The sequence below is a fragment of the Eleutherodactylus coqui genome, chromosome 12 (assembly GCF_035609145.1).
Source record: "Eleutherodactylus coqui strain aEleCoq1 chromosome 12, aEleCoq1.hap1, whole genome shotgun sequence".
NCBI classification, from domain to species: domain Eukaryota; kingdom Metazoa; phylum Chordata; class Amphibia; order Anura; family Eleutherodactylidae; genus Eleutherodactylus; species Eleutherodactylus coqui.
The window spans coordinates 11,071,773-11,096,383 of NC_089848.1; the positions used below are offsets into that span (position 1 = coordinate 11,071,773).

The 24,611-nt window shown below is 50.1% G+C and overlaps 1 protein-coding gene across 1 annotated transcript in view; it reads left to right on the forward strand.

Moving 5' to 3' along the window:
* The window catches only part of LOC136586623 (WW domain binding protein VOPP1), a 165,042-nt gene that overhangs the window by 130,087 nt on the left and 10,344 nt on the right, over positions 1-24,611 (forward strand). Inside the window, exon 3 of the mRNA XM_066584767.1 lies at positions 23,486-23,563. Within this exon, the coding sequence (XP_066440864.1) occupies positions 23,486-23,563 (78 nt within the window). The remainder of the gene's footprint in view (positions 1-23,485; positions 23,564-24,611) is intronic.

A 24,611-nucleotide genomic window follows, 5' to 3' on the forward strand; every position in this document is an offset into this window, starting at 1 on the left:
TAGGCCTAAATTCACTCCGATAGGCCTATCTCTGGCTCTCTTTTCTGCCCAGTAAATATATGAGAGGCCTACCACCCATACTGTCCAATCCGAAACTGCAGATGAAATGAAAGAAAGAAAACGAAACCCAAAACACATATCGAACCATATTTAACATTGCTCATAAAACTCTTAAATCCGGTCTTACGTATGAACGGTACGCCTCTGATCTCCAACGACCCACCCTTTTAACTTCCTCAATCCCCAAGCCACACGTGAAAGCTGACGTCGCCGCGCCAATTCTGAATGAGTGCGTCCCGAATTCCGTCGGATTGAGGCCAAATTTGCACAGGCTAGCGTGCATGACTGCCGCGAATTTAAATTTTGTTAGAGGGAAGCCCAACGCATGTCTCAAAAACGGGCCCGTCCCGCAATGTCGCGCTAAAAATTCTTTTATGAGTGCGACCGGACCCCATTTTGTTCCCAGCACGCCTATCCTGATCCACTCTCCCATCCCATATATATCGGTTTTTGACCTTCTAATACATATCTTAATGCAGTCACTGTCTGCTACCACGTCCGCAAAAAGAAGTCCACCGGGTCTGGATTTACACGCCTACACTAACTCGCCTATTCGCAAAGCTGCAAAAAATGCAAGTGAAAAAGCCACACGGAAAAGCTCCGTTTCGAAGCCCTCCGTGCAGATGGTTTCTAGTACGTCGAGTATGGCGCTAAGTAGTTCAAACGTAATCGGGCGCCTGCCGTCCCTGGTCGTACTATCCTTCTTCCATCCTTTAATGATCTGACCGAAAACGAACTCCTTAGTCACGTCTTGGGTGCCGTGCAAGCGCAACAAAAAGGCGATGGCCGATAGATGTTTTTTCGCCACATCTGCTGACGCCCCTTTTCGCCGCAGCACCAACAAGGTATCTAGCGTTACCGCCCTTGCTCTCTCTTCCACTGGGAAAATTCCTCCCGCTGCTGCCAACCATCCCTTCCATACGCTGTTATACCGTTTCCATGTAGCACCTGCTACTGACGCTTTAACGAGAGCTAAGAGCTCTCTTCTATCATTTCCCACAAGGAAGCAGGGCAACATACCCCCTCGACATCCGCCGTCGGGTGCAGCTCCCTGAAATTCGCCATCTGAAAACGAGAAAGAGCGTCAGCCGTTGCATTCAAACATCCAGGGATGTATCTAGCTTTGAACTTAACATTGTGCTGTAAACATCGTAAGATCATGTGGCGTAATGCTGCCAGCACCAACGTTGAAGATGACGATTGTTTGTTGACCGCCCGTACTACCGTCTGATTGTCGGACCAAAAACAGATATTTTTGTTGGCCAGTATATGGCCCCAGATTTCCATAGCCACCATTAACGGGAAAATCTCCAACAATGCAGTGTTCTTGATCCACTGCTTTTTTACCCAAGTTCCAGGCCATGCGGCACAACACCACCTGTTACCTAGGATCACACCGAATCCACATGAGCCAGCTGCGTCCGACACCAGACCAATCTCCCTGTTATGCCTTTCTCTATCCTGGCATATGACCTGCCCATTAAATGAACTGAGAAAAACTTTCCAAATGTGCAGGTCCAACCTCATCCCTTTTGTCATTCTGACAAAATGATGAGGTTCCTTTGCCCCTTTCGTCGCTAGTGACAGCCGACGGGAAAACTCTCGCCCCATGGGGATGACCCTGCACGCAAAATTAAGTAGACCTAACAGAACTGCAGTTGATGCAGTGTGACCTTTCGTGAACTGCCGATCAACTCAACCACTTGTCGCAAACGCGCCACCTTGTCCTCTGGCAGGCGGAAAACCATTTCCGCTGTGTCGATTTCTATCCCTAAAAAGACTAATCGCGACGTGGGACCTACCGTTTTCTCGTCGGAAAGCGGAACCCCAGCTTTTTGCATCAGTGCTCGAAACGATGAAAGTAAGAACCCGCACACCGCTGAATTAGCCTGGCCAACAAACAAAAAATCATCTAAATAGTGTAACACCGATGGAATGCCCGTCTCAACTTTTAACATCCACTCCAGGAAGGAGCTGAAAACTTCGAAATAATAACAGGAGATGGAGCAACCCATCGGCAGGCACATGTCCACAAAATATAGACCCTCTATGCTGCATCCCAGCAGATGAAAACACTGTGGATGCACCGGCAATAGCCGGAAAGCCGATTCAATATCGGCCTTCGCTAGCCATGCGCCTATGCCCGCCTGTCTAACCAACGCAACCGCGCAATCGAAAGACGCATATGAAACAGCCGCTTGCTCTTTTGATATGCTGTCATTAACCGATTCGCCCGAAGGATAGGATAAGTGATGGATAAGCCAGAACTTGCCCGTTTCCTTCTTCGGTACCAATCCCAAAGTGGAAACCCGCAAGTTTCCATATGGTGGCTCCTGGAAGGGGCCCGCCATTCGGCCCAATTCCACTTCTTTCAGCAACTTCTCCATCACTAAGTTTGTATTATCCCTCGCGGATTTTAAATTGCGGCAGAGCGTAATCGAGGAGCCCGGGGAATGTGGAATAAAGAAACCTTCCGCAAAACCCGCTGTAAGCAGGTTTGCTTCCTGTCTCCGGGGGTATGTGTCGAGCCACGGCTCCAGGTACCGGACGTTCACTGGTGTTCGTTCCTGTGCTGGGAACCCCGGGTGTCGCTGTTGCTCGTTGGCGCCGGAAACAACGCAGCGCTGCGTGCGAACCTCCGCATACTGAACATTCGTGCCGAAATTTGCACGAGGCGTAAAAACGGCAGTGGCCTTCGTTGAAGGCCCAACATGAACCGGAGGGCTTTGGGGCCACAGGGGCCTGCTGTCCGCTGGCGCCGGTGGCCAACCCTTGAAAGAATTCTGCACCAGTATTAGCTGGATCCACACATCCGTTGCCTTAGAGGCCCAGCTAATGTGTTTGGAACCCGAGATCGTACAACGAAAATCCTCGTCATATCGCCACCAAGCTGACCCGCCGTGCAGCTTGTAGGCGCTGTGAATCGTGTTGATATACACGAGCAGCTCGGGGCCCTTGTGCGGATGCTGTTTGCATACCACATGTGCCAAAATCAAGAAGGCCTGAAGCCAATTCCCAAAAGTTTTCACAACCTTTGTTTTTTTATCGGCCCCACGCTCCGCGAAACGCTTTTTGTCCACTGACACATGCTCAACGGATAGTAGTGACCATATATCTACATAAGATCCACTTGCGATTTTACCAACCACCTCATCCTCCAGGCCCGCATCCAACGGGGCCACACCACAAAAAAGCAAGTCCGCTAATTTCAGAGCCTCATTACTCACTCCTGCCCCCGAAGGCAGGCTCCCTTGTCCTTGTAGCAGACCGCCAACCTCGGGCGAGCCCGAACTCCCCGGTTGATTATAGGACACTGGTAGTCCTTTATCCATATCAAATCTTTTCACCAGGGCTTTAAGAACCACCATAAAATCTTCCTTCCGGCTAATGCCGGGTACATTATCCCACACTTTACGATATTGAATGGACTCACCCGCCTCGTTGACCTCCGGCATTGCCAAGGGAAAATTGGGGGTGGGCAGTGACGATTGTCGGTGTTCTCCTCTCGCCGCGTGTCGTTCCGTAAGGTTATCGTGGGTGACACCCCGGCGCCTCGGACTCCTTGGCCTTGCAGCCCCACAGGCTGAAATCATGGCATTCTGTCTGTTTCTGCGAACTCCTTCTCTGATGTCTGCAGAAGAAACCGGTGAACATAAAAAAAGGTGCCGTGAAACCAAAGCATCCAACTCTCGGCTGCTCTGCCTAGCCCTGCGTGACACTGCTTCTGACCGACCACTCGCATCGACGACACGCTGAACCCTACTCCTACTACTTTCTACTCCCGACGATGGGGAGGACGAGCTGTTTCGTTCCTCTCGCTCGCTAGCTGTCTGCCTACTAGCAGCTGCCATCTGACGCCTAATCTCGCGAATCTGCAAATAGTCCCTATATCTTCTATTGGACTCGCGCCCTGAACTAGCGTGTGCTGCGCAATCTGCTGGAAAACTCTCTCTACGCTACTGCTGGCTAACGCCCTATCATCCCTACGCCTTGTAGTATTTGCCCTTCCTGGCCTGACGCATGCCACGTCCCCGGGGGGCATTAAGCCCCCTTGCGCCCCGGCTCGAAAACTCGCTGCCTCCTCTACGCTGTCCTCATGACCCCCCCCCCCTGCTAGTAGCCCGCTTTTCTACCCTTGTATAATGCTGGCTCCGGCCCCCCTGCCCCCTATCTAACTGCTGCCCGTTTGATTCCCCTCCACTCTGCCCTCTTTCCCCCCCGCTGCTGTCCTCCCAAGAGGAGGGAGACACACTTTCTGGCCCCGCTCTCCTGCCGGCCGCCATAAACCTGCGGACGGATCTATTTTTTTCCCGCGTATCCCTCCGCTTGCCCGCCGCGCCACGTGGGGCGCTCTCCGGGACCTCGCTCCGTGCTCTGATGGCAGCCGCGGGGATACCTCCCCCGCGCCGGACTTACCCGACCGGGACCCCTCCGGACCTTCACAGGTTGGTACCGCTCTCACCGCCACCTCTGATTCCCCGCCACTCCTAAGTTTAACCCCTCCCCTTCTGACCGGTCGCTTCCTCTCTTCTTGCTCCTCCCCCTTTCTCCCCCCCCACCCAGTCCTCAGCATCTTCACTAGTACGTTTTGCTGCTATTTATATACACAATACCTTTAAACAGTGGCGTAAGTTGAAGCTTCTGGGCCCCAGTGCAAAACCTGTAGCAGGTCCCTCAACTATAATGCTGTATTCATAGTTTTGAAGAGAGGCCTTATGGGCCCCCTAAGGCTCCTGGACCCGAGTGCAACCGCATCCCCTATAGTTATGCTCCTGCTTCAGTAGTGTGATAGACATGATAATTAGTTAGCGTAAAATGTCTATTGATTTGTAATAAATAGAGATGAGCGAACACCAAAATGTTCGGGTGTTCGTTATTCGGAACGAACTTCCCGTGATGCTCGAGGGTTCGTTTCGAACAACGAACCCCATTGAAGTCAATGGGCGACCAGAACATTTTTGTATTTCGCCGATGCTCGCTAAGGTTTTCATGTGTGGAAATCTGGGCAATTCAGGAAAGTGATGGGAATGACACAGTGACGGATAGGGCAGGCGAGGGGCTACGTGTTGGGCTGCATCTCAAGTTCACAGGTCCCACTATTAAGCCACAATACCGGCAAGAGTGGGCCCCCCCCCCCCTCCCAACAACTTTTACTTCTGAAAAGCCCTCATTAGCATGGCATACCTTTGCTAAGCACCACACTACCTCCAACAAAGCACAATCACTGCCTGCATGACACTCCACTGACACTTCTCCTGGGTTACATGCTGCCCAACCGCCCCCCCTCCCCCCCCCCCCCACAGCGCACACCAAAGTGTCCCTGGGCAGCCTTCAGCTGCCCTCATGCCACACCACGCTCATGTCTATTTAGAATTGCGTCTGCCATGACGAGGGACCGCAGGCACACACTGCAGAGGTTGGCACGGCTAGGCAGCGACCCTCTTTAAAAGTGGCGGAGCGATAGACCACAATGCTGTACAGAAGCAATGAGAAATAGAATCCTGTGCCACCGCCATCAGGAGCTGCACACGTGGGCATAGCAATGGGGAACCTATGTGCCACACACTATTCATTCTGTCAAGGTGTCTGCATGCCCCAGTCAGACCGGGCTTTTTAATTCATAGACACAGGCAGGTACAACTCCCTATTGTGAAGTCCCTGTCGACCCACAGCATGGGTGGCTCCCTGGAACCCACCGGCGGTACACAGAAATATCCCATTGCATTGCCCAACACAGCTGAGGTAGTAATGTCGTGCTTAATGCAGGTGGGCTCCGGCCCACACTGCATGCCCCAGTCTGACTGGGGTTCTTTATAAGTGTACAGATGTAGTAAAAACTCCGTGTGCACCTACAGCATGGGTGGGTGCCAGGAAGCCACCGGCGGTACATAGCAATATCCCATTGCATTGCCCAACACAGCTGAGGTAGTAATGTTGTGCTTAACCCTTTCCAATCCAATTTGTATATGGTTTTCCTAGGGGGCTTACTCTTTTTCTGCTGTTATACAACGGCGCTATATGCTGGCTAAAGCCAGTACTGCATGAGCTGACACGTAGGATAGGCTCCGACAGCAGAGAGGCTGGCAATATACAGTAAGAGAACCCCGACGGACGTCTACCAACAACGGAGCTGTACAGCCTTAAACCCTAATGTCTTCACAGGTCACACAGTGGACTGGAAAGGGTTAATGCAGGTGGGTTTCGGCCCACACTGCATGCCCCAGTCAGACTGGGGTTCTTTACAAGTGGACACATGTAGGTTAAACTCCCTGTGGACCCACTGCCTGGGTGGGTGCCAGGAAGCCACCGGCGGTACATAGAAATATCCCATTGCATTGCCCAACACAGCTGAGGTAGTAATGTCGTGCGTAATACAGGTGGGCTTCGGCCCACACTGCATGCCCCAGTCAGACGGGTTCTTTAGAAGTGTACAGATGTATTAAAAACTCAGTGTGCACCTACAGCATGGGTGGCTCCCTGGAACCCACCGGCGGTACATAAAAATATCCCATTGCATTGCCCAACACAGCTGAGGTAACGTCAGCTGTAATGCAGGTGGGCTAAAAATTAATTTGATTACACTGTAGGCGAGGGCCCACAAAAATTGCTGTATCAACAGTACTAATGTACATCCCAAAAATTGGCCATGGCCAGCCAAGAGGGCAGGTGAAACCCATTAATCGCTTTGGTTAATGTGGCTTAAGTGGTAACTAGGCCTGGAGGCAGCCCAGTGTAACGAAAAATTGGTTCAAGTTAAAGTTCCAACGCTTTTAAGCGCATTGAAACTTATAAAAATTGTTCTGAAAAATTATTTGAGTGAGCCTTGTGGCCCTAAGAAAAATTGCCCGTTCAGCGTGATTACGTGAGGTTTCAGGAGGAGGAGCAGGAGGAGGAGGAGGAGGAATATTAGACACAGATTGATGAAGCAGAAATGTCCCCGTTTTGGATGGTGAGAGAGAACGTAGCTTCCATCCGCGGGTGCAGCCTACGTATTGCTTACGTATCGCTGCTGTCCGCTGGTGGAGAACAGAAGTCTGGGGAAATCCAGCCTTTGTTCATCTTGATGAGTGTTAGCCTGTCGGCACTGTCGGTTGACAAGCGGCTACGCTTATCTGTGATGATTCCCCCAGCCGCACTAAACACCCTCTCCGACAACACGCTAGCCGCAGGACAAGCAAGCACCTCCAGGGCATACAGCGCTAGTTCAGGCCACGTGTCCAGCTTCGACACCCAGTAGTTGTAGGGGGCAGAGGCGTCACCAAGGATGGTCGTGCGATCCGCTACGTACTCCCTCACCATCCTTTTACAGTGCTCCCGCCGACTCAGCCGTGACTGGGGAGCGGTGACACAGTCTTGGTGGGGAGCCATAAAGCTGGCCAGGCCCTTAAAGACTGTTGCACTGCCTGGGATGTACATGCTGCTCGATCTACGCACATCCCCTGCTACCTTGCCCTCGGTACTGCGCCTTCTGCCACTAGCGCTGTCGGCTGGGAATTTTACCATCAGCTTGTCCGCAAGGGTCCTGTGGTATAGCAACACTCTCGAACCCCTTTCCTCTTCGGGAATCAGAGTGGGCAGGTTCTCCTTATACCGTGGATCGAGCAGTGTGTACACCCAGTAATCCGTAGTGGCCAGAATGCGTGCAACGCGAGGGTCACGAGAAAGGCATCCTAACATGAAGTCAGCCATGTGTGCCAGGGTACCTGTACGCAACACATGGCTGTCTTCACTAGGAAGATCACTTTCAGGATCCTCCTCCTCCTCCTCCTCCTCCTCCTCCTCCTCCTCAGGCCATACACGCTGAAAGGATGACAGGCAATCGGCCGGTGTACCGTCAGCAGCGGCCCAAGCTGTCTCTTCCCCCTCCTCCTCATCCTCCTCATGCTCCTCCTCCTCCTCCTGTACGCGCTGAGAAATAGACAGGAGGGTGCCCTGACTATCCAGCGGCATACTGTCTTCCCCCGCCCCCGTTTCCGAGCGCAAAGCAGCTGCCTTTATGGTTTGCAGGGAATTTCTCAAGATGCATAGCAGAGGAATGGTGACGCTAATGATTGTAGCATCGCCGCTCACCACCTGGGTAGACTCCTCAAAATTACCAAGGACATGGCAGATGTCTGCCAACCAGGCCCACTCTTCTGAAAGGAATTGAGGAGGCTGACTCCCACTGCGCCGCCCATGTTGGAGTTGGTATTCGACTATAGCTCTACGTTGTTCATAGAGCCTGGCCAACATGTGGAGCGTAGAGTTCCACCGTGTGGGCACGTCGCACAGCAGTCGGTGCACTGGCAGCTTAAAGTGATGTTGCAGGGTGCGCAGGGTGGCAGCGTCCGTGTGGGACTTGCGGAAATGTGCGCAGAGCCGGCGCGCCTTTACGAGCAGGTCTGACAAGCGTGGGTAGCTTTTCAGAAACCGCTGAACCACCAAATTAAAGACGTGGGCCAGGCATGGCACGTGCGTGAGGCTGCCAAGCTGCAGAGCCGCCACCAGGTTACGCCCGTTGTCACACACGACCATGCCCGGTTGGAGGCTCAGCGGCGCAAGCCAGCGGTCGGTCTGCTCTGTCAGACCCTGCAGCAGTTCGTGGGCCGTGTGCCTCTTATCGCCTAAGCTGAGTAGTTTCAGCACGGCCTGCTGACGCTTGCCCACTGCTGTGCTGCCACACCGCGCGACACCGACTGCTGGCGACATGCTGCTGCTAACACATCTTGATTGCGAGACAGAGGAGGAGGAGGAGGAGGGTGCTTTAGTGGAGGAAGCATACACCTCCGCAGATACCACCACTGAGCTGGGGCCCGCAATTCTGGGGGTGGGTAGGACGTGAGCGGTCCCAGGCTCTGACTCTGTCCCAGCCTCCACTAAATTCACCCAATGTGCCGTCAGGGAGATGTAGTGGCCCTGCCCGCCTGTGCTTGTCCACGTGTCCGTAGTTAAGTGGACCGTGGCAGTAACCGCGTTGGTGAGGGCGCGCACAATGTTGCGGGAGACGTGGTCGTGCAGGGCTGGGACGGCACATCGGGAAAAGTAGTGGCGACTGGGAACTGAGTAGCGCGGGGCCGCCGCCTCCATGATACTTTTGAAGGACTCAGTTTCCACAACCCTATACGGCAGCATCTCAAGGCTGATGAATTTTGCTATGCGGACGGTTAACGTTTGAGCGTGCGGGTGCGTGGCGGCGTACTTGCGCTTGCGCTCGAACACTTGCGCAAGCGACGGCTGAACGGTGCGCTGAACTACACTGCTGGATGGGGCCGAGGACAGCAGAGATGAGGGTGTGGGTGCAGGCCATGAGGCGGTAGTGCCTGTGTCCTGAGAGGGGGGTTGCATCTCAGTGGCAGGTTGGGGCACAGGGGGAGAGGCAGGGGTGCAAACCGGAGGCGGTGAACGGCCTTCGTCCCACCTTGTGGGGTGCTTGGCCATCATATGTCTGCGCATGGTGGTGGTGGTGAGGCTGTTGGTGTTGGCTCCCCGGCTGAGCTTTGCGCAACAAAGGTTGCACACCACTGTTCGTCGGTCGTCAGGCGTCTCTGTGAAAAACTGCCAGACCTTAGAGCACCTCGGCCTCTGCAGGGTGGCATGGCGCGAGGGGGCGCTTTGGGAAACACTTGGTGGATTATTCGGTCTGGCCCTGCCTCTACCCCTGGCCCTGGCCACCGCACTGCCTCTTGCAACCTGCCCTGCTGATGCCCTTGACTCCCCCTCTGAAGACCTGTCCTCCTGAGTAAGCGTTGCACACCAGGTGGGGTCAGTCACCTCATCGTCCTGCTGCTCTTCCTCCGAATCCTCTGTGCGCTGCTCCCTTGGACTTACTGCCCTTACTACTACCTCACTGCAAGACAACTGTGTCTGATCGTCATCGTCCTCCTCACCCACAGAAAGTTGTTGAGACAGTTGGCGGAAGTCCCCAGCCTCTTCCCCCGGACCCCGGGAACTTTCGAATGGTTGGGCATCAGTGACGATAAACTCCTCTGGTGGGAGAGGAACCGCTGCTGCCCAATCTAAGCAGGGGCCCGAGAACAGTTCCTGGGAGTGTTCCCGCTCCTGAGCAGGTGTCATTGTAGTGGTGTGAGGAGGCTGGGAGGAAGGAGGAGCAGCAGACAGAGGATTCGGATTTGCAGCAGTGGACGGCGCAGAACTGCGTGTTGACGATAGGTTGCTCGAAGCACTTTCTGCCATCCAGGACAGGACCTGCTCACACTGCTCATTTTCTAATAACCGTCTCCCGCGTGGACCCATTAATTGGGCGATGAATGTGGGGACGCCAGAAACGTGCCTCTCTCCTAATCGCGCAGCAGTCGGCTGCGACACACCGGGATCAGGAGCTCGGCCTGTGCCCACACCCTGACTTGGCCCTCCGCGTCCTCGGCCGCGTCCACGTCCTCTAGGCCTACCCCTACCCCTCAGCATGCTGTATTACCAGTGATTTGATTTCACAGGCAGGAAATAAATTGGCGCAAGACTGCAGGCCAAATATAATTTTTTCCCTTTTTGGAAAACGAAAGGCCCCACTGCCTCTAGTGAATGAATAATCTAAGTTTAATAACTGTGCTGTGTCCCTGCTAATGTGTCACAGAACGTGAGGGTAGCAGAGTTATTATAACTCTGGCAGAGCAGGTATTTTTTTTCCCAATTAAGGAAAGCAAATGGCGAAGCCAGCAGTAAAGCGTAGCTGGGTGCGTATGATTTAGCAATGTTTTTCACGCAGCTCACACGTGTCCACCGCCCGTAAGGACGGACAGAGGCTGGACAAATAGATTTGTTTTCACTTGTTTTTCCACCAAAAGGCAGCACTGCGTATATTCAATGAACATGAGAAGTTTAATAACTGTGCTGTGTCCCTGCTAATGTGTCACAGAACGTGAGGGTAGCAGAGTTATTATAACTCTGGCAGAGCAGGTATTTTTTTTCCCAATTAAAGGGGTTGTCTCGCGGCAGCAAGTGGGTCTATACACTTCTGTATGGCCATATTAAAGGGGTTGTCCCGCGCCGAAACGGGTTTTTTTTTTTTTCAACCCCCCCCCCCGTTCGGCGCGAGACAACCCCGATGCAGGGAGGTAAAGAAAGCTCACCGGAGCGCTTACCTGAATCCCCGCGCTCCGGTGACTTCTCTACTCACCGCTGAAGATGGCCTCTTCCTCCGTGGACCGCAGCTCTTCTGTGCGGTCCACTGCCGATTCCAGCCTCCTGATTGGCTGGAATCGGCACGTGACGGGGCGGAGCTACACGGAGCTACACGGAGCCCCATAGAAGACTGCAGAAGACCCGGACTGCGCAAGCGCGGCTAATTTGGCCATCGGAGGGCGAAAATTAGTCGGCACCATGGAGACGAGGACGCCAGCAACGGAACAGGTAAGTATAAAACTTTTTATAACTTCTGCATGGCTCATAATTAATGCACAATGTACATTACAAAGTGCATTATTATGGCCATGCAGAAGTGTACAGACCCACTTGCTGCCTCGGGACAACCCCTTTAATGCACTTTGTAATATACATCGTGCATTAAATATGAGCCATACAGAAGTTATTCACTTACCTGCTCCGTTGCTAGCGTCCCCGTTGCCATGGTTCCGTCTAACTTCGGTGTCTTCTTGCTTTTTTAGACGCGCTTGCGCAGATGCATCTTCTCCCTTCGGCTGGTCTTGGAAGCATCGGCGTTTTGGCTCCGCCCCCTTTTCGCGTCATCGCGTAGCTCCGCCCCCGTCATGTGCCGATTCCAGCCAATCAGGAGGCTGGAACCGGCACACGTCATGGGGCGGAGCTACGTGATGATGCGTACAAGGGGGCGGAGCCAAAACGCCGATGCTGCCGAGCGGAGCCGAAGGGAGAAGAAGGGAGAAGACGGATCTGCGCAAGCGCGTCTAAAAAGGCAAGAAGACACCGAAATTAGACGGAACCATGGCGACGGGGACGCTAGCAACGGAGCAGGTAAGTGAATAACTTCTGTATGGCTCATATTTAATGCACGATGTATATTACAAAGTGCATTAATATGGCCATACAGAAGTGTATAGACCCACTTGCTTTCGCGAGACAACCCCTTTAAGGAAAGCAAATGGCGAAGCCAGCAGTAAAGCGTAGCTGGCTGCGTATGATTTAGCAATGTTTTTCACGCAGCTCACACGTGTCCACCGCCCGTAAGGACGGACACAGGCTGGACAAATAGATTTGTTTTCACTTGTTTTTCCACCAAAAGGCAGCACTGCGTATATTCTATGAATAATAACTGTGTTGTGGCCCTGCCTATACAATTCTTTCCCTGCAGTATCAATGGAGGGTGGAATGCTCTGCAGAGGCGATTTTGAGAAGCCCAAAAAAAATGCAGCACAGCTAACAGCAGCCTGGACAGTACTGCACACGGATAAATATGGCCCTAGAAAGGACCGTTGAGGTTCTTGAAGGCTACACTCACTCCTAACACTCTCCCTGCCTATGCAGCACTTCTGTCCCTAATGCCAGGTGCAACGCTCTGCAGAGCCGATTTTGAGAAAAAAAAAATGCCACTGCTAACAGCAGCCAACACACAGCTATCAGTGGCCCTAATAAGGACCTTTGGGGGGTCTTGAAGCCTACACTAACTACCAATTCTTTCCCTACAGCAGCTCCGGTATAAACAGCACTGTCCCTCATCTAACTCACCAGGCATCTGAGGCGAGCCGCGGGAGGGGCCGACTTTTATATTAGGCGAACACCTGATCTCGCCAGCCACTCACAGCAGGCTGGTGGTATAGGGCTTAAACGTTGCAGGGGGAAGTTGTAATGCCTTCCCTGTCTTTCAATTGGCCAGAAAAGCGCGCTAACGTCTCAGGGAAGGAAGTGAAAGTAACCAGAACACCGCATGGTGTTCGTTACGAATAACGAACATCCCGAACACCCTAATATTCGCACGAATATCAAGCTCGGACGAACGCGTTCGCTCATCTCTAGTAATAAACTAGATGTATTACGCAGCTGTAGTGACTTTAAAGGGGTTGTCTTGAGGAAGCAGTGAAATTTTTTTTTTGCCCAGTCCCCCTTTATTAAGCATACATTACTAAGCCCCCCTGTAAATGACTTTTCTAGCCGGTTTCTACTTACAGTTCCAGCGTTTCAGCAACTTATAAAAAGTTTCCCCAAGATGGCCGCCGACTCTTTTCCCGTCGCTTGCTGTAGCCCGACGTGCGCGCTCCCGAGACGCTACCAGCTGTGTCTCCCTGACAACCAGACGCCCCGCAGCCGCCAACCGGACCCACCGCGGCCGCCGACCACGGCACACGCTCTTGCGCCACAGTCACCCACCGCCAGGCAGCAGGTAACCGACGCTAGGCCCCGGCTCCCCCGCGCTAGGCCCCGGCTCCCCCGCGCTAGGCCCCGGCTCCCCCGCGCTAGGCCCCGGCTCCCCCGCGCTAGGCCCCGGCGCCACAGCGGTAGGCCCCGGGGCCCAGCGGTAGGCTCCGGGGCCACAGCGGCAGTCCGTCACTCGTCACCCCCGTAAGTCCGTCACCCATCACTTACCTGGGCGGCTGGGCGGCTTCTCGGCACGGCTGGGCGGCTTCTCGGCACGGCTGGGCGGCTTCTCGGCTGGGCTACTGGGCGGCTCAAGTTTCTGCACCTTCCTCTAACAGAGGATGGTAGCAGAATGGCCAGTCCAGCGCGCTCCCGAGAAGTTCCAGCTCGTCTGCGCATGCGCAGAAGAGCTGTAGCGGCGAGCACGCTGAAGCGGATCGTGCTCAGAGCAGAAGACCGGACTGCGCAAGCGCGTCTAAAAAAGCAAGCCGCCAGCGAAATTAGACGGAACCATGGAGACGAGGACGCCAGCAACGGAGCAGGTAAGTGAATAACTTCTGTATGGCTCATATTTAATGCACGATGTATATTACAAAGTGCATTAATATGGCCATACAGAAGTGTATAACCCCACTTGATTTCGCGAGACAACCCCTTTAACTCTTAGAGGCTAATGGTTGCATAATCTTATTATAGTAATTGCTGGACAATGGCATGGTGAAAGATGTGTGTGTGGTGTATAATGTTGACTTGGCACAAAGTTCCACAAGCAGCTTCTTAAAGAGTTAAGTCACATTCCAATACTGAAGAAGAGTATCAAGCCCCCACCCTCCAACTTCTCCAACAAAGGAAATTCCTTCAGCCTGGCCACATGTTGATAAAACAAAGGCTTGCTTATACACTGTACTTGAGAGAAGGTGGGCAGGAAGGAGGGGGGATTCTATATGATCCGACAAATGAGAATCCTATATGTTACTGATGTAATCTGTTGCACGCCCAAAAAGGGCAGGTATCATGTGTTTCAATAAAGATAGGACTCTGAAGATCATAAGGCAGAGCTGGTCAGGATTCAAGGCTGATGACTTGTGTCTGAACTGCTTTCTTTCATTATGTGTGCACACTATACAATTTGGAACCTACAGAATACCCTGAAACCTGCTGGAGGAAAATATTATCCAGATCAGTAGAGCCTTATGTGGTACAAAGTGTTAAGGCAGCAGGAATGCAGTCTTAAGCTCTTGCTCTCGACCTAAAGGTTGCAGGTTCAATCCCCGCATGGTTCAGGCAGCCACTCAAAGTTGACTCAGCCTTCCATTCTTTTGATTTTGGTAAAATCCAGCTTGGTGGGGGGTAATAAATAAATTACCTGAAAGTGTTACAGAATAATATACAAATACCAAGATTTATTTTAATTTAACAAGCAAATGCCACTTGGCGGCCACAGATTTTTATTAACCCGATATGGTCCCAGTAAGGTCGCCTGCAGATGGCCGGGTCGGATCCCGTTATGAGAATTCTCATAGCAATACCCGACCCGAGCCCTTGCAGGCACCAATGCATGCGCAGAGCGGAGCCAGCAGCTGGAGAGCGCATGCCTCAATTTGTTTTCCGTGCGGACAAATTGTGGACATCTGCATAGGATTGCGTTTTCTAACGCAATTTTATGGCAGCTTCCACGAGCACAAATTCTGTGGGTAATCCCGCCGCGGAATTTCTGCCCATGTGCAGGGGACCTAAGTTTACAGCACTCGGCCTGGGCATTAATCCTGGCCGATAATAAAAATATCGCACGTGATTAAAGTTCCTGCAATGGTGGAGGACCCAGCAGAGGAGGCGGAAGCGTTTTTTAACCACTTCTGCCCTCTCTTGTGCAGGTTGCATAGCACTCAATGAGCACTGTGTAGAAAATATAGAAAGCAGAAGTGCAGCTTCTGCTATTCAACCTAGCGATTGCCTGACCGCCAGGTTTCCCCTGCCACGGCAGAGCTGCAGGGTCCTAACAGACCCAGATAAACTCTGTTAGTGACTACTGCCAAACTAGGGGGATATTTTCCTATGTAACTGGGGCTCCTATGTGTGCAGCTCCTATGGATGCCCCAGCTACAGTGGAAAAGTGTGACATTAAAAAAAAGACCATGGGAATGACCCCCAGAGGTCTTACATGATGTCATGGGGGACAAAGATGGAAAAAACAATAGTTACAAAAATAAGTTTAAAAAAAATTATAAAATAAATACATATATAAAAAAGAAAGTGACCGACTGACAACTAAAACAGTTGCAATATGGACCCTGTAGTCCAAGACTATACAAATATCCTATCAAACCATCCAAAACAAAATAAGGAACCCAATTACTGTACTTTATTTTACTGCAAATATAATAATTTTATAAATAAACTATAAATTTAAAAATCCTTTTTAGCTGCACCCCTAATAGAAAAAAAAACTGGAAAAAAATGAGTGAAAACAGATTTAAATAAATAGTATCCCCAGTACGCACGAATATAAATGCATAAGAGGCACAGCTCGCTGCACCATGTGACGCTACAATCATGCTGTATATTAGGTTGCGGTACGTTGCGCCATCTTGTTGTATGTAACCTCTTAATTTGTAGCTACACGATGTTGTTGGCGCACTTCCTTCACCCTACTTAGTCCAAAATGTCCTTTGACCTTGTTTAAAGGACCCTGTTTGCCAGTATTCACGGATAATGAGCAAACGCTGTTCGACTGAGTACAAGTTTGCGGCATGCTGAGGCAGACGGCTGTTTGGCTGTACATTGTGCCTACTGCCCGCTCATTGTCATCGTACATAGGGAACCATACAACAATCAACAGTTATTGAGGAATGTTTGAGAGAATCGCTGCGGACTCCTCCAATATTGCGTGCTGTAATAACCATATTCTGAGTAATATGGGTCTGTATGGCGTCCTTGTGGAGTCTGCTTTTTAATCGGATTCCACTTGGGCAAAGAAAAGCCGTCAGCATGCTGCGGCCCCGAGCGCTGGTTGGATGACGCAGAGCTCTCATTCACCAAATAACCCTTCCATACACGGCCCATGAAATAGCTCCGGAAACTGCTCAAATAAGTTAAACAGATGGGCATATGCTTGCCGCTACAGAGCGTAGTTGTGCACGAACTGGGGTTTGTTTGTTTTTTTTTGGACCATTCAAACTTCACGCTATAGTGCGCAAGTTTGAAAAAAAAAAGCGTGAAGATCATCCTGCCTGTAGTATGAACTACATGTGTGGAAGATGGGGCAAGTCCTGTCTGTTCTCACCCGTACTATTAACAGGTGAGAATACCGCGAGTGAAAACGCAACCATTGAAATCATGGACTTTCACGACTGCATAATAGGGGTAAATCACTCTCATCTGTTTAAGCCCCAAGGGCTTCTACACACGTTTTCTTGCGCAGTTTTTTAATGCGATTTTGCTGCGTTTTCTTAATACGAAAGTCAATGTTTCGCATTGCAATTTCCGTGCGACGCGTTTTTAACATTAGAATATCCTATTGATTTTCGCATTAAAAAACGCGTCAAAATGACATGAAAAAAGGGTACCTAAGGGCGCCTTCACAGAATTATGAAGCCAATGATTTTTAATGGTTTCCTTCACATTTGCGATGTTTTCACTCCTGCGATGTTGCAAGAAAAAAAATCCACCCTGTCGTATCGTACTGCGTTTAGTTTTTTCTTTTATCTCCTCATTTTCGTGTGATGCGTTTTTAACATTAGAAAGCCCTATTGACTTTTGTGCTTTAAATTTGTGGTAAAACCGCACAAAAAAAACATGCGAGACAATTGCGCCTTTCCCTATGTAGCCTTCTTTTTATCACATAGCAATGTGATGCGATTTTAACATTAGAAAGCCCTATTGACTTTTGCGATAAAAAAAATTGCATGTTTTTCTCACGGGCGGCAGCGATGGGATCTGAGATGCAATTTTGCTGTGAATTTCACGGTCGCCTGTGTGAAATTAGCCTACGTATTAATGTCAGTGTTTGAAGCAGACGTCTTAAGGAACTCCCCCCTCCCACGTGTCTCCGTATGGCACCTGTGCACTTGGCTTCGCCAGGTGCATGGACCCATATGATTCTTCTAGAGTGGTATACCTCGGAAATCACAGCAGCATGAAAGCTTGCTGCAGAGTGCTGGGAAATATCCACACGGGATGCATGAATGAGCAGGACTTGCAGTAGTGGATGGAAGTGTCCTGAGTTATTTATGGCCCTCCATGCTACATTAACCCGGCAGATATACTGTAACAGTAGTGCTTGGTAGACGCACGCAACATGGGAATCAAGATGGACAGACAGACGGATGAGAACTTTATTAACAATTTAGCTGCTAGAAAGAATTGAAAGCCTACTTTGGGCTTCACACTTGCGAGGCTTGTCATCTGGGTAACATCAGACATGAGGTCAGTAATGATTTTTGGAGGAGGGAAGAAGTCAAGACTCGTGTGGCGCAGACTGCTAAGGCAGCAGAAATGCAGTCCTAAATTCTCGCTCATGACCTGAAGGTTGCAAGCTCAATCCCACCATGGTTCAGGTAGCCAGCTCAAGGTTGAGTCAGCCCTCCATCCTTCCAAAGTCAGCTTGGTGGTGGGGGGGATAAATAAATTACCCAAAAGTGCTGCAGAATAAGTTGACGCTATACCAATAACAGGATTTTAGATTCCTTCATCTTAATATGGAAAGTTTGCATGCTTGTGAAGAAAAGGATTGTCTAATGTTGAAGGTTGTGCTAACATGCACAATCCTTTTTAGGATGTGGAACCTGGGCGATCGCATAACGTCCCTCTCCTGGTACAAACAGCTGATATTGCTGGGGGAAGCTACAGCCACTCTGTAATTATAAGGACGACACACGGGAGTCACCCTTACGGAAGAGCACTGTCTACGATGTTCATGTGCTCTAATAGGACATATGAATAGGAGATCTTGTCTTGCCACAACGAGCGTTCTTACAAGGCTATTTTGCCGCGATAAAACGTTGGCTGAAAATCACGACTGTGTGAACCAATGGATTCCAATGCATTCATTCGCATGGTCGATTTTTGGAGGCTTGAAAAAATCGCATTGTTAAATTGCAAAATTGACGACCCTTTTCGGTCGCCAATTTTTCATGCTGCGTCAAAAGATAGGTCTTGACCTATCTTTTGACGAAAAATGCAAGAGGCTCTCATAGACTCCTATGTGAGCTGGAGTAAAAGTGAGAGGAAGGGAGTTTTCCTACCTCCAGCACTCGGGAGAGAAGACAGCTGCCTGTATTTAAGCATTAGAGATGATTATGAGAACTTCTGCTGACCGCCGGAGTTACGCGCTGCAGTGTTTTTTTTTCCCTGCAATACACCCATATGAATGGATGAGAAAACACTAATTAATTTCAGGACTCGATCATGGCTATTCTCCATTGGTTGCAACACTCATGTATATGAGGCCGTAAAGTGATACCAACATCTTGTGCAGGTTTTCCTGTTTTTAGAAGGACTTAAAGGAGTTGTCTCATCATAGCCCCATTCATATGGATACTGTTACATAGTAACATAGTATGTTATGTTATTATTAGAGATGAGCGAACGTACTCGTCCGAGCTTGATGCTCGGGCGAATATTAGGGTGTTCGGGATGTTCGTTATTCGTAACGAACACCACACGATGTTCGGATGTTCGGGTTACTTTAACTTTCTTCCCTGAGAAATCTTTTCTATATGCGCTCAATGGGGCCGGCGGCAGCAGCGCCAACCCCATTGAGAACATATAGAAGACAAATCCTTCTTCTCTGCCACAGCTGTAACAGCTGTGACAGAGAAGAACGATGTTTGCCCATTGAATTCAATGGAACCGGCAATACAGCTGACTCCACTGAATGCAATGGGCTGCCGGCGATCCCGGGATGAATTGTCGGAAAGGGCTTAAATATATAAGCCCTTCCCTGCAATTCATCCAGAAATGTGTAAAAATAAAAAATATATATATACTCACCTGGTGCCAGCAGACGGAGTTCAGCGCGGCAGGCTGCAGTTCTCCTGAACTGCTCTGAACAGCTGTGAGTAGTATTCAGCAGCCGGGGATTTAAAATCCCCGCCTGCTGAATAAGATGCCTCTGATTGGTCACAGCCTGACCAATCAGAGGCCAGCCCTCACTCACACCCATTCATGAATTCATGAATGGGTGAGTGAGGGCTGTCTCTGATTGGCTTAAGGCCTCTGCAGCGGGTCCCTCCTGCCCCGCGGACATGAGCGCTGAAAATAAGAATAAATTAGAATAAACTCACCTCCCATCCGCTCCGTTTCTTCTCTTCGCGGCGGCGTCATCTTCTCTCGTCGCGGCCGGATCTTCATTCTTCGGCTCGGCGGATGTGCATGATGACGTCGGTGACGTGCCCCGCGCATGCGCCGGGCCGAAGCAAAATGATCCGGCCGCGTCGGAGAGAAGATGGCGCGGCGCCGAAGAGAAGAAACGGAGCGGGTAAGTAAAATATGATTTTTGTGTCCCGCGGATCCGGACGGCTTCCATAGGCTTCAATAGAAGCCCGCGGGAGACCCGCATGAAAATGGAGCATGGTCCAGATTTTTTCATGCTCCATTTTTTTTTAAATCACTTTTATTGACCATCCGCAGGTATTTATCTACCCGCGGGTGGTCAATGCATCCCTATGGGGTGCGGATCCGCGCGCGGGAGAAGAGTTAAAATCCGCTGCGGATTTTAATTCTTCTTTTCCCCGTGGACATGAGCCCTAATAGTGGGACCTGTGAACTTGAGATGCAGCCCAACATGTAGCCCCTCGCCTGCCCTATCCGTTGCTGTGTCGTTCCCATCACTTTCTTGAATTGCCAAGATTTTCACACATGAAAACCTTAGCGAGCATCGGCGAAATACAAAAATGTTCCGGTCGCCCATTGACTTCAATGGGGTTCGTTATTCGAAACGAACACCCGAACATCGTGGGAAGTTCGTTTCGAATAACGTGAACCCGAACATTTTGGTGTTCGCTCATCTTTAGTTATTATGTGTTTATCCCAGGCTGGTTCTAGGCTCTAGCACCCTGTTGTACCACCTCTATCTTGGATACCAGATGTGATACGGGCAGGCATGGAGGCTCTAGTACCCTGTTGTACCAATTCTAGCTTGGATACAAGATGTGATAGAGGTAGGCATGAAGGCTCTAGTACCCTGTTGTACTGCCTTTAGCTTGGATATAAATTGTAATATGGGCATGGAGGCTCTAGTACCCTGTTGTCCCACCTCTAGCTTGGATGCAAGATGTGATACAGTTAGGCATGGGGGCTCTAGTAGCCCATTGTACCGCCTCCAGCTTGTATTCAAGATGTGGTACGGGCGGGCATGGAGGCTCTAGTACCCTGTTGAACCATCTTTGACTTGGATACAGCATGTGATACGTAGTGGAACCTGAGGTCCTTATTTGTGGGCAGAATGCAGAAAAATTCAACCTGTGTGAAACAACTGTTAAGGGTCTATTCAGACGGTGCAGTTTTTAATTAGTTAATGCAAAAATCGCGACGTTGAAATCAATGAGAGTGTTGTACCGCGGTTAGTGTGGCCTTTGAAGCGCTGCGTTAATCGCTGTACAACGCGGGCTGTGTGAGAGCAGCCCAAGGCCGGGCTCACACGGCCGTAAGAGTAAAACCTGTGAAGATGGTGGTGGCTTGGCATACTGCCGCGTAAGTCAGCGAAATTGTACTCTGCATGACAATGTAATTGTATATGGGCTGTGGGTATATACACACCCGTAGAGAACAATGGGCTCTATCGCACGTATATACGCAGTAGAATAGAACATGCTGCTGTTGGCAAAGGGAGAAGAAGGGATTCCCTTGCAGTAGCAAATCCTTTCTTCTTCCCTGCAGGGGAACTCCTCCATCGCCACTGAGATGAAGGGAGTTCCCAGCGATGAAGGGAAGCCCTGGGGGAACCAACTTCATCCCTGCGGCGGGGTTTCCCTTTACTGGAGATAGAGAGAGATATGAAGGAACTGCCCGGGGCTTCCCTTCATCTCTCTGGGGGTTCCCTTTATCGCGGGGATGAGGGGACTTCCCGGGAAAGGGCAGGGAAGCCTCCGAGGAGGGTCCCTCATCCCTGCAATGAAGGGAACCCCCAGGGAGATGAAGGGAGTCCCTGGAAGACGTTCCCTTCATCACTGCTGGAGATTCCGTTCATCCCTGCTCGGGACTAACAGGAGTTTACAGGTTTCCTAAGTTTAATGGCTATTACGGTGCATAATACGCACTAAGACGTGCTGCCCCTTCTCACGCACCAATGGGCTCTATTCACTGCATACTACGTACGTAAAAATACACGTGTAATACGCAGTGTATTTACGCTCATGTGAAACAGCCCTAAGTCCTGGAACTTGTCTGACAGCTTAGTTCTTCTATCTATGACCACAACAACATTTATCTTCACTGCGGTCATAAATCAGCTGATGGGACATTCAGACAGGGGAGATAAGTGGTGAAACCTCCCGTGCAGCACAGACACATCTGAAGGAAAAGGCTTTCTGCAGCTTGCTATGGACAATGATCTGTAGAAGTTGCAGAAACCAAATGCTGCACCATTTTAAATTAAACCCTGTTATAACAATGATTTTCAGCCCAAAAAACATGCGTTTTACCAAAAGAGTTGCCCCAAAGGGTGTGTTTAGCCTTTTATTGGATGCAAGAAAAATGGGTACAAATTTTGACAGTTACGAAGTTTATTAAAGGCACAGAAATCAGCAGTTACTAGTAGGAGTAAACAGTCTGTAAAGAGGGGATGCTGCGTATTGGTTACAGTCTCTGTTAAAGGGAAAACAAAGGGTCCTCAGTGTTGGGGATCCAGTGCCGCAGCCCCACAATTCTCCCAGCCTCTGTTGACAGCGGAAGTCAGGTGATCACTGCCTGCCAATCAGAGTCCGCAGCATCACTGCCTGTTCTCCTGGCATCAGTGCTCACATCCTGGGTACCATGATGCCAGGAGTTCAGAATGGTGATGCTGTAGCCTCTGATTGGCAGGCAGTGGTCACTTGACTTCTGCTGTCAACAGAGACCAGGAGAATCATGGGGCTTCTGCATTGGGTACCCTACTGTTTTAAGTCAATTGCCCCTATTTTTTTAAAGTGGATGTGTAACTGGACAATCCCTTTAACTGCATGGGACAACTGAATTAAACAGAATATTGTAGGACTCCCTGATTGACTGTGATCACAATAATCATTTCTAGGGCATTAGTGAGCCTGTGATGCAGGGGTGGGTGTTAGAATGGCGCGGCAGTAGACAGACGGAGCCAAGACAGTTGGTGCAGTTGATGCTTGTGCATTCACGTCACACTTGTGTAGCCAATGCGACCACAATTAGCCCTCGCTGTACACTTCACTGCAGCGCATTTCACAACTCACCATAAGGTGCAAGAAGTAGTCCCAGTTGCAGGTTCAAAGCTTTATATCACTTTGACCCCTAGCGACTAGTATGTTAGTTCTGCCATAATACCAGAAGTCCTAGAACTTTATGAGTCATGGGATGTTATACATTTTCCATACAACTAAGATGTAAATGCAAGCTTACTATCAAGGGGGATGCTAACGATTGCCCATTATTTGATCATCAGATGTGCCCGTGTCACTCATGTGCCATGTGCCACCTGCCGCTAATCACAGGCCTCCGCAGCCTCATGCCATACATGCAGGCATCACCCCTGAGTCCACTGATTGGCTGCAGCTGTCCCCTAGGTGTATAGTATGTCATTGCTGCAACAAAGTACTGTTGGAGACCATCATACCAGTGATGCTGGAGCAGTAAGGGATTTAAAGGGGTTTTCCGGGATACATCGGGGTCAGAGCAGAAGCGCTGCTCCAGCCCGACTAGTGGCCAGTACTCATAACTGCAGGCGCAGCTCTCATTGAAATCAATAGATTTCACTACACAGAGGATAGAGCAGTGCTTCAGCTCCGAATCCGTTGTGTATCCTAGCGGGCTCTACCTGGAAAACCCCTTTAATAGGTGAATATTCCTGATCTTTTTTATTTCGGCAGGTTCCCTGCTGTTTGACATTTCGTTAAAGAAGTCATGGAATATGTTTTAGTACTTTGTCTCTCTTTTAATAACTATATAATATGTATGTCTGTATTGCTAATCATACAGTATACTGCTATTGTAGATGCCGAGCATATGAGGACTGCTGTGGATCAAGATGCTGTGTACGAGCGCTCTCCATCCAGCGGCTATGGTATTTCTGGTAGGTTGAAGAATTACTCAAATATATTGATCAGTGACTATAATCACGTTATGGTATAAGCAGATATTGTATATAGAGCTAATACCAGTTCTACACAGTGATAGTGGTTACAGTGCATTACCTCCAGTGATCAGAGGTCGCATTTTCTCTAACTGGGGTTGTCCGCTTTCATTTTACTCATTAAACTGCCAAATTTCTGCACAGTCTCCCCATCCTGCCACTGTGCGCAATGAACCTCTTAGTACCCCCAATAGTACTAGTGCATCCACTGTGACCCTAAAAAGTAATAATACGCCCTCTTTGGCCATGCAAACTAATATTGTACCCTCTGTCATACCACATACTAACTGTGACACCTCTGTGGCCCCACTTACTATCAGAGCCCCTATCTGAGGCCCCACTTAGTTATAGTGCTCCCTCTATAGCTCTACCTATTTATAGTGCCCCCTCTATGGCTTCACTTATAGTGCCCCCTCTATGGCCCCACTTATTTAAAATGCCCCCTCTATGACCTCACTTAGTTATAGGGCTGCCCTCTGAGGCCCCACTTAGTAGTGTCATCCTACCCCACTGCCGGGCCCCGGCTCCAATAACTCTATAAAGCAGCAGCTGTAGATGCCTCTTATTCACACACATAGGACTTGCTGTACAGAGCATAACTTGGCTTCTCTGCACTTCTCTGGCTCTGAGTACAGTTTGCCTAGAGATGGAGCAAGAAGTCATTGTAGAGAGTGGTCTAGCAAGTCCTGTTTGTGTGTGATGAGGGGCTTTTACTCCAGTGCTCCTGGACTGTATTACTGGAGACTGTCTGAAGTTTCACTGTAAGTGAAATAGTGGGTTGGAGTGGGACCATTTGGTTGCAGTCCCCCTTCCACTTCTCAGCCCCTGTGCAGCTGAACCTGCTGCACAGGCAGTACGTCTTCCCTGGGTCTGACTCTCGCCACCCTTCAAGGGGTCCCAGTGCTCATGCAAGTGCTATGGCCTCTTCAATGTTTACATTGCTTGTGATATTGGTCGTACTGAGAATGCCATAAGTAAAAAAGGAAAA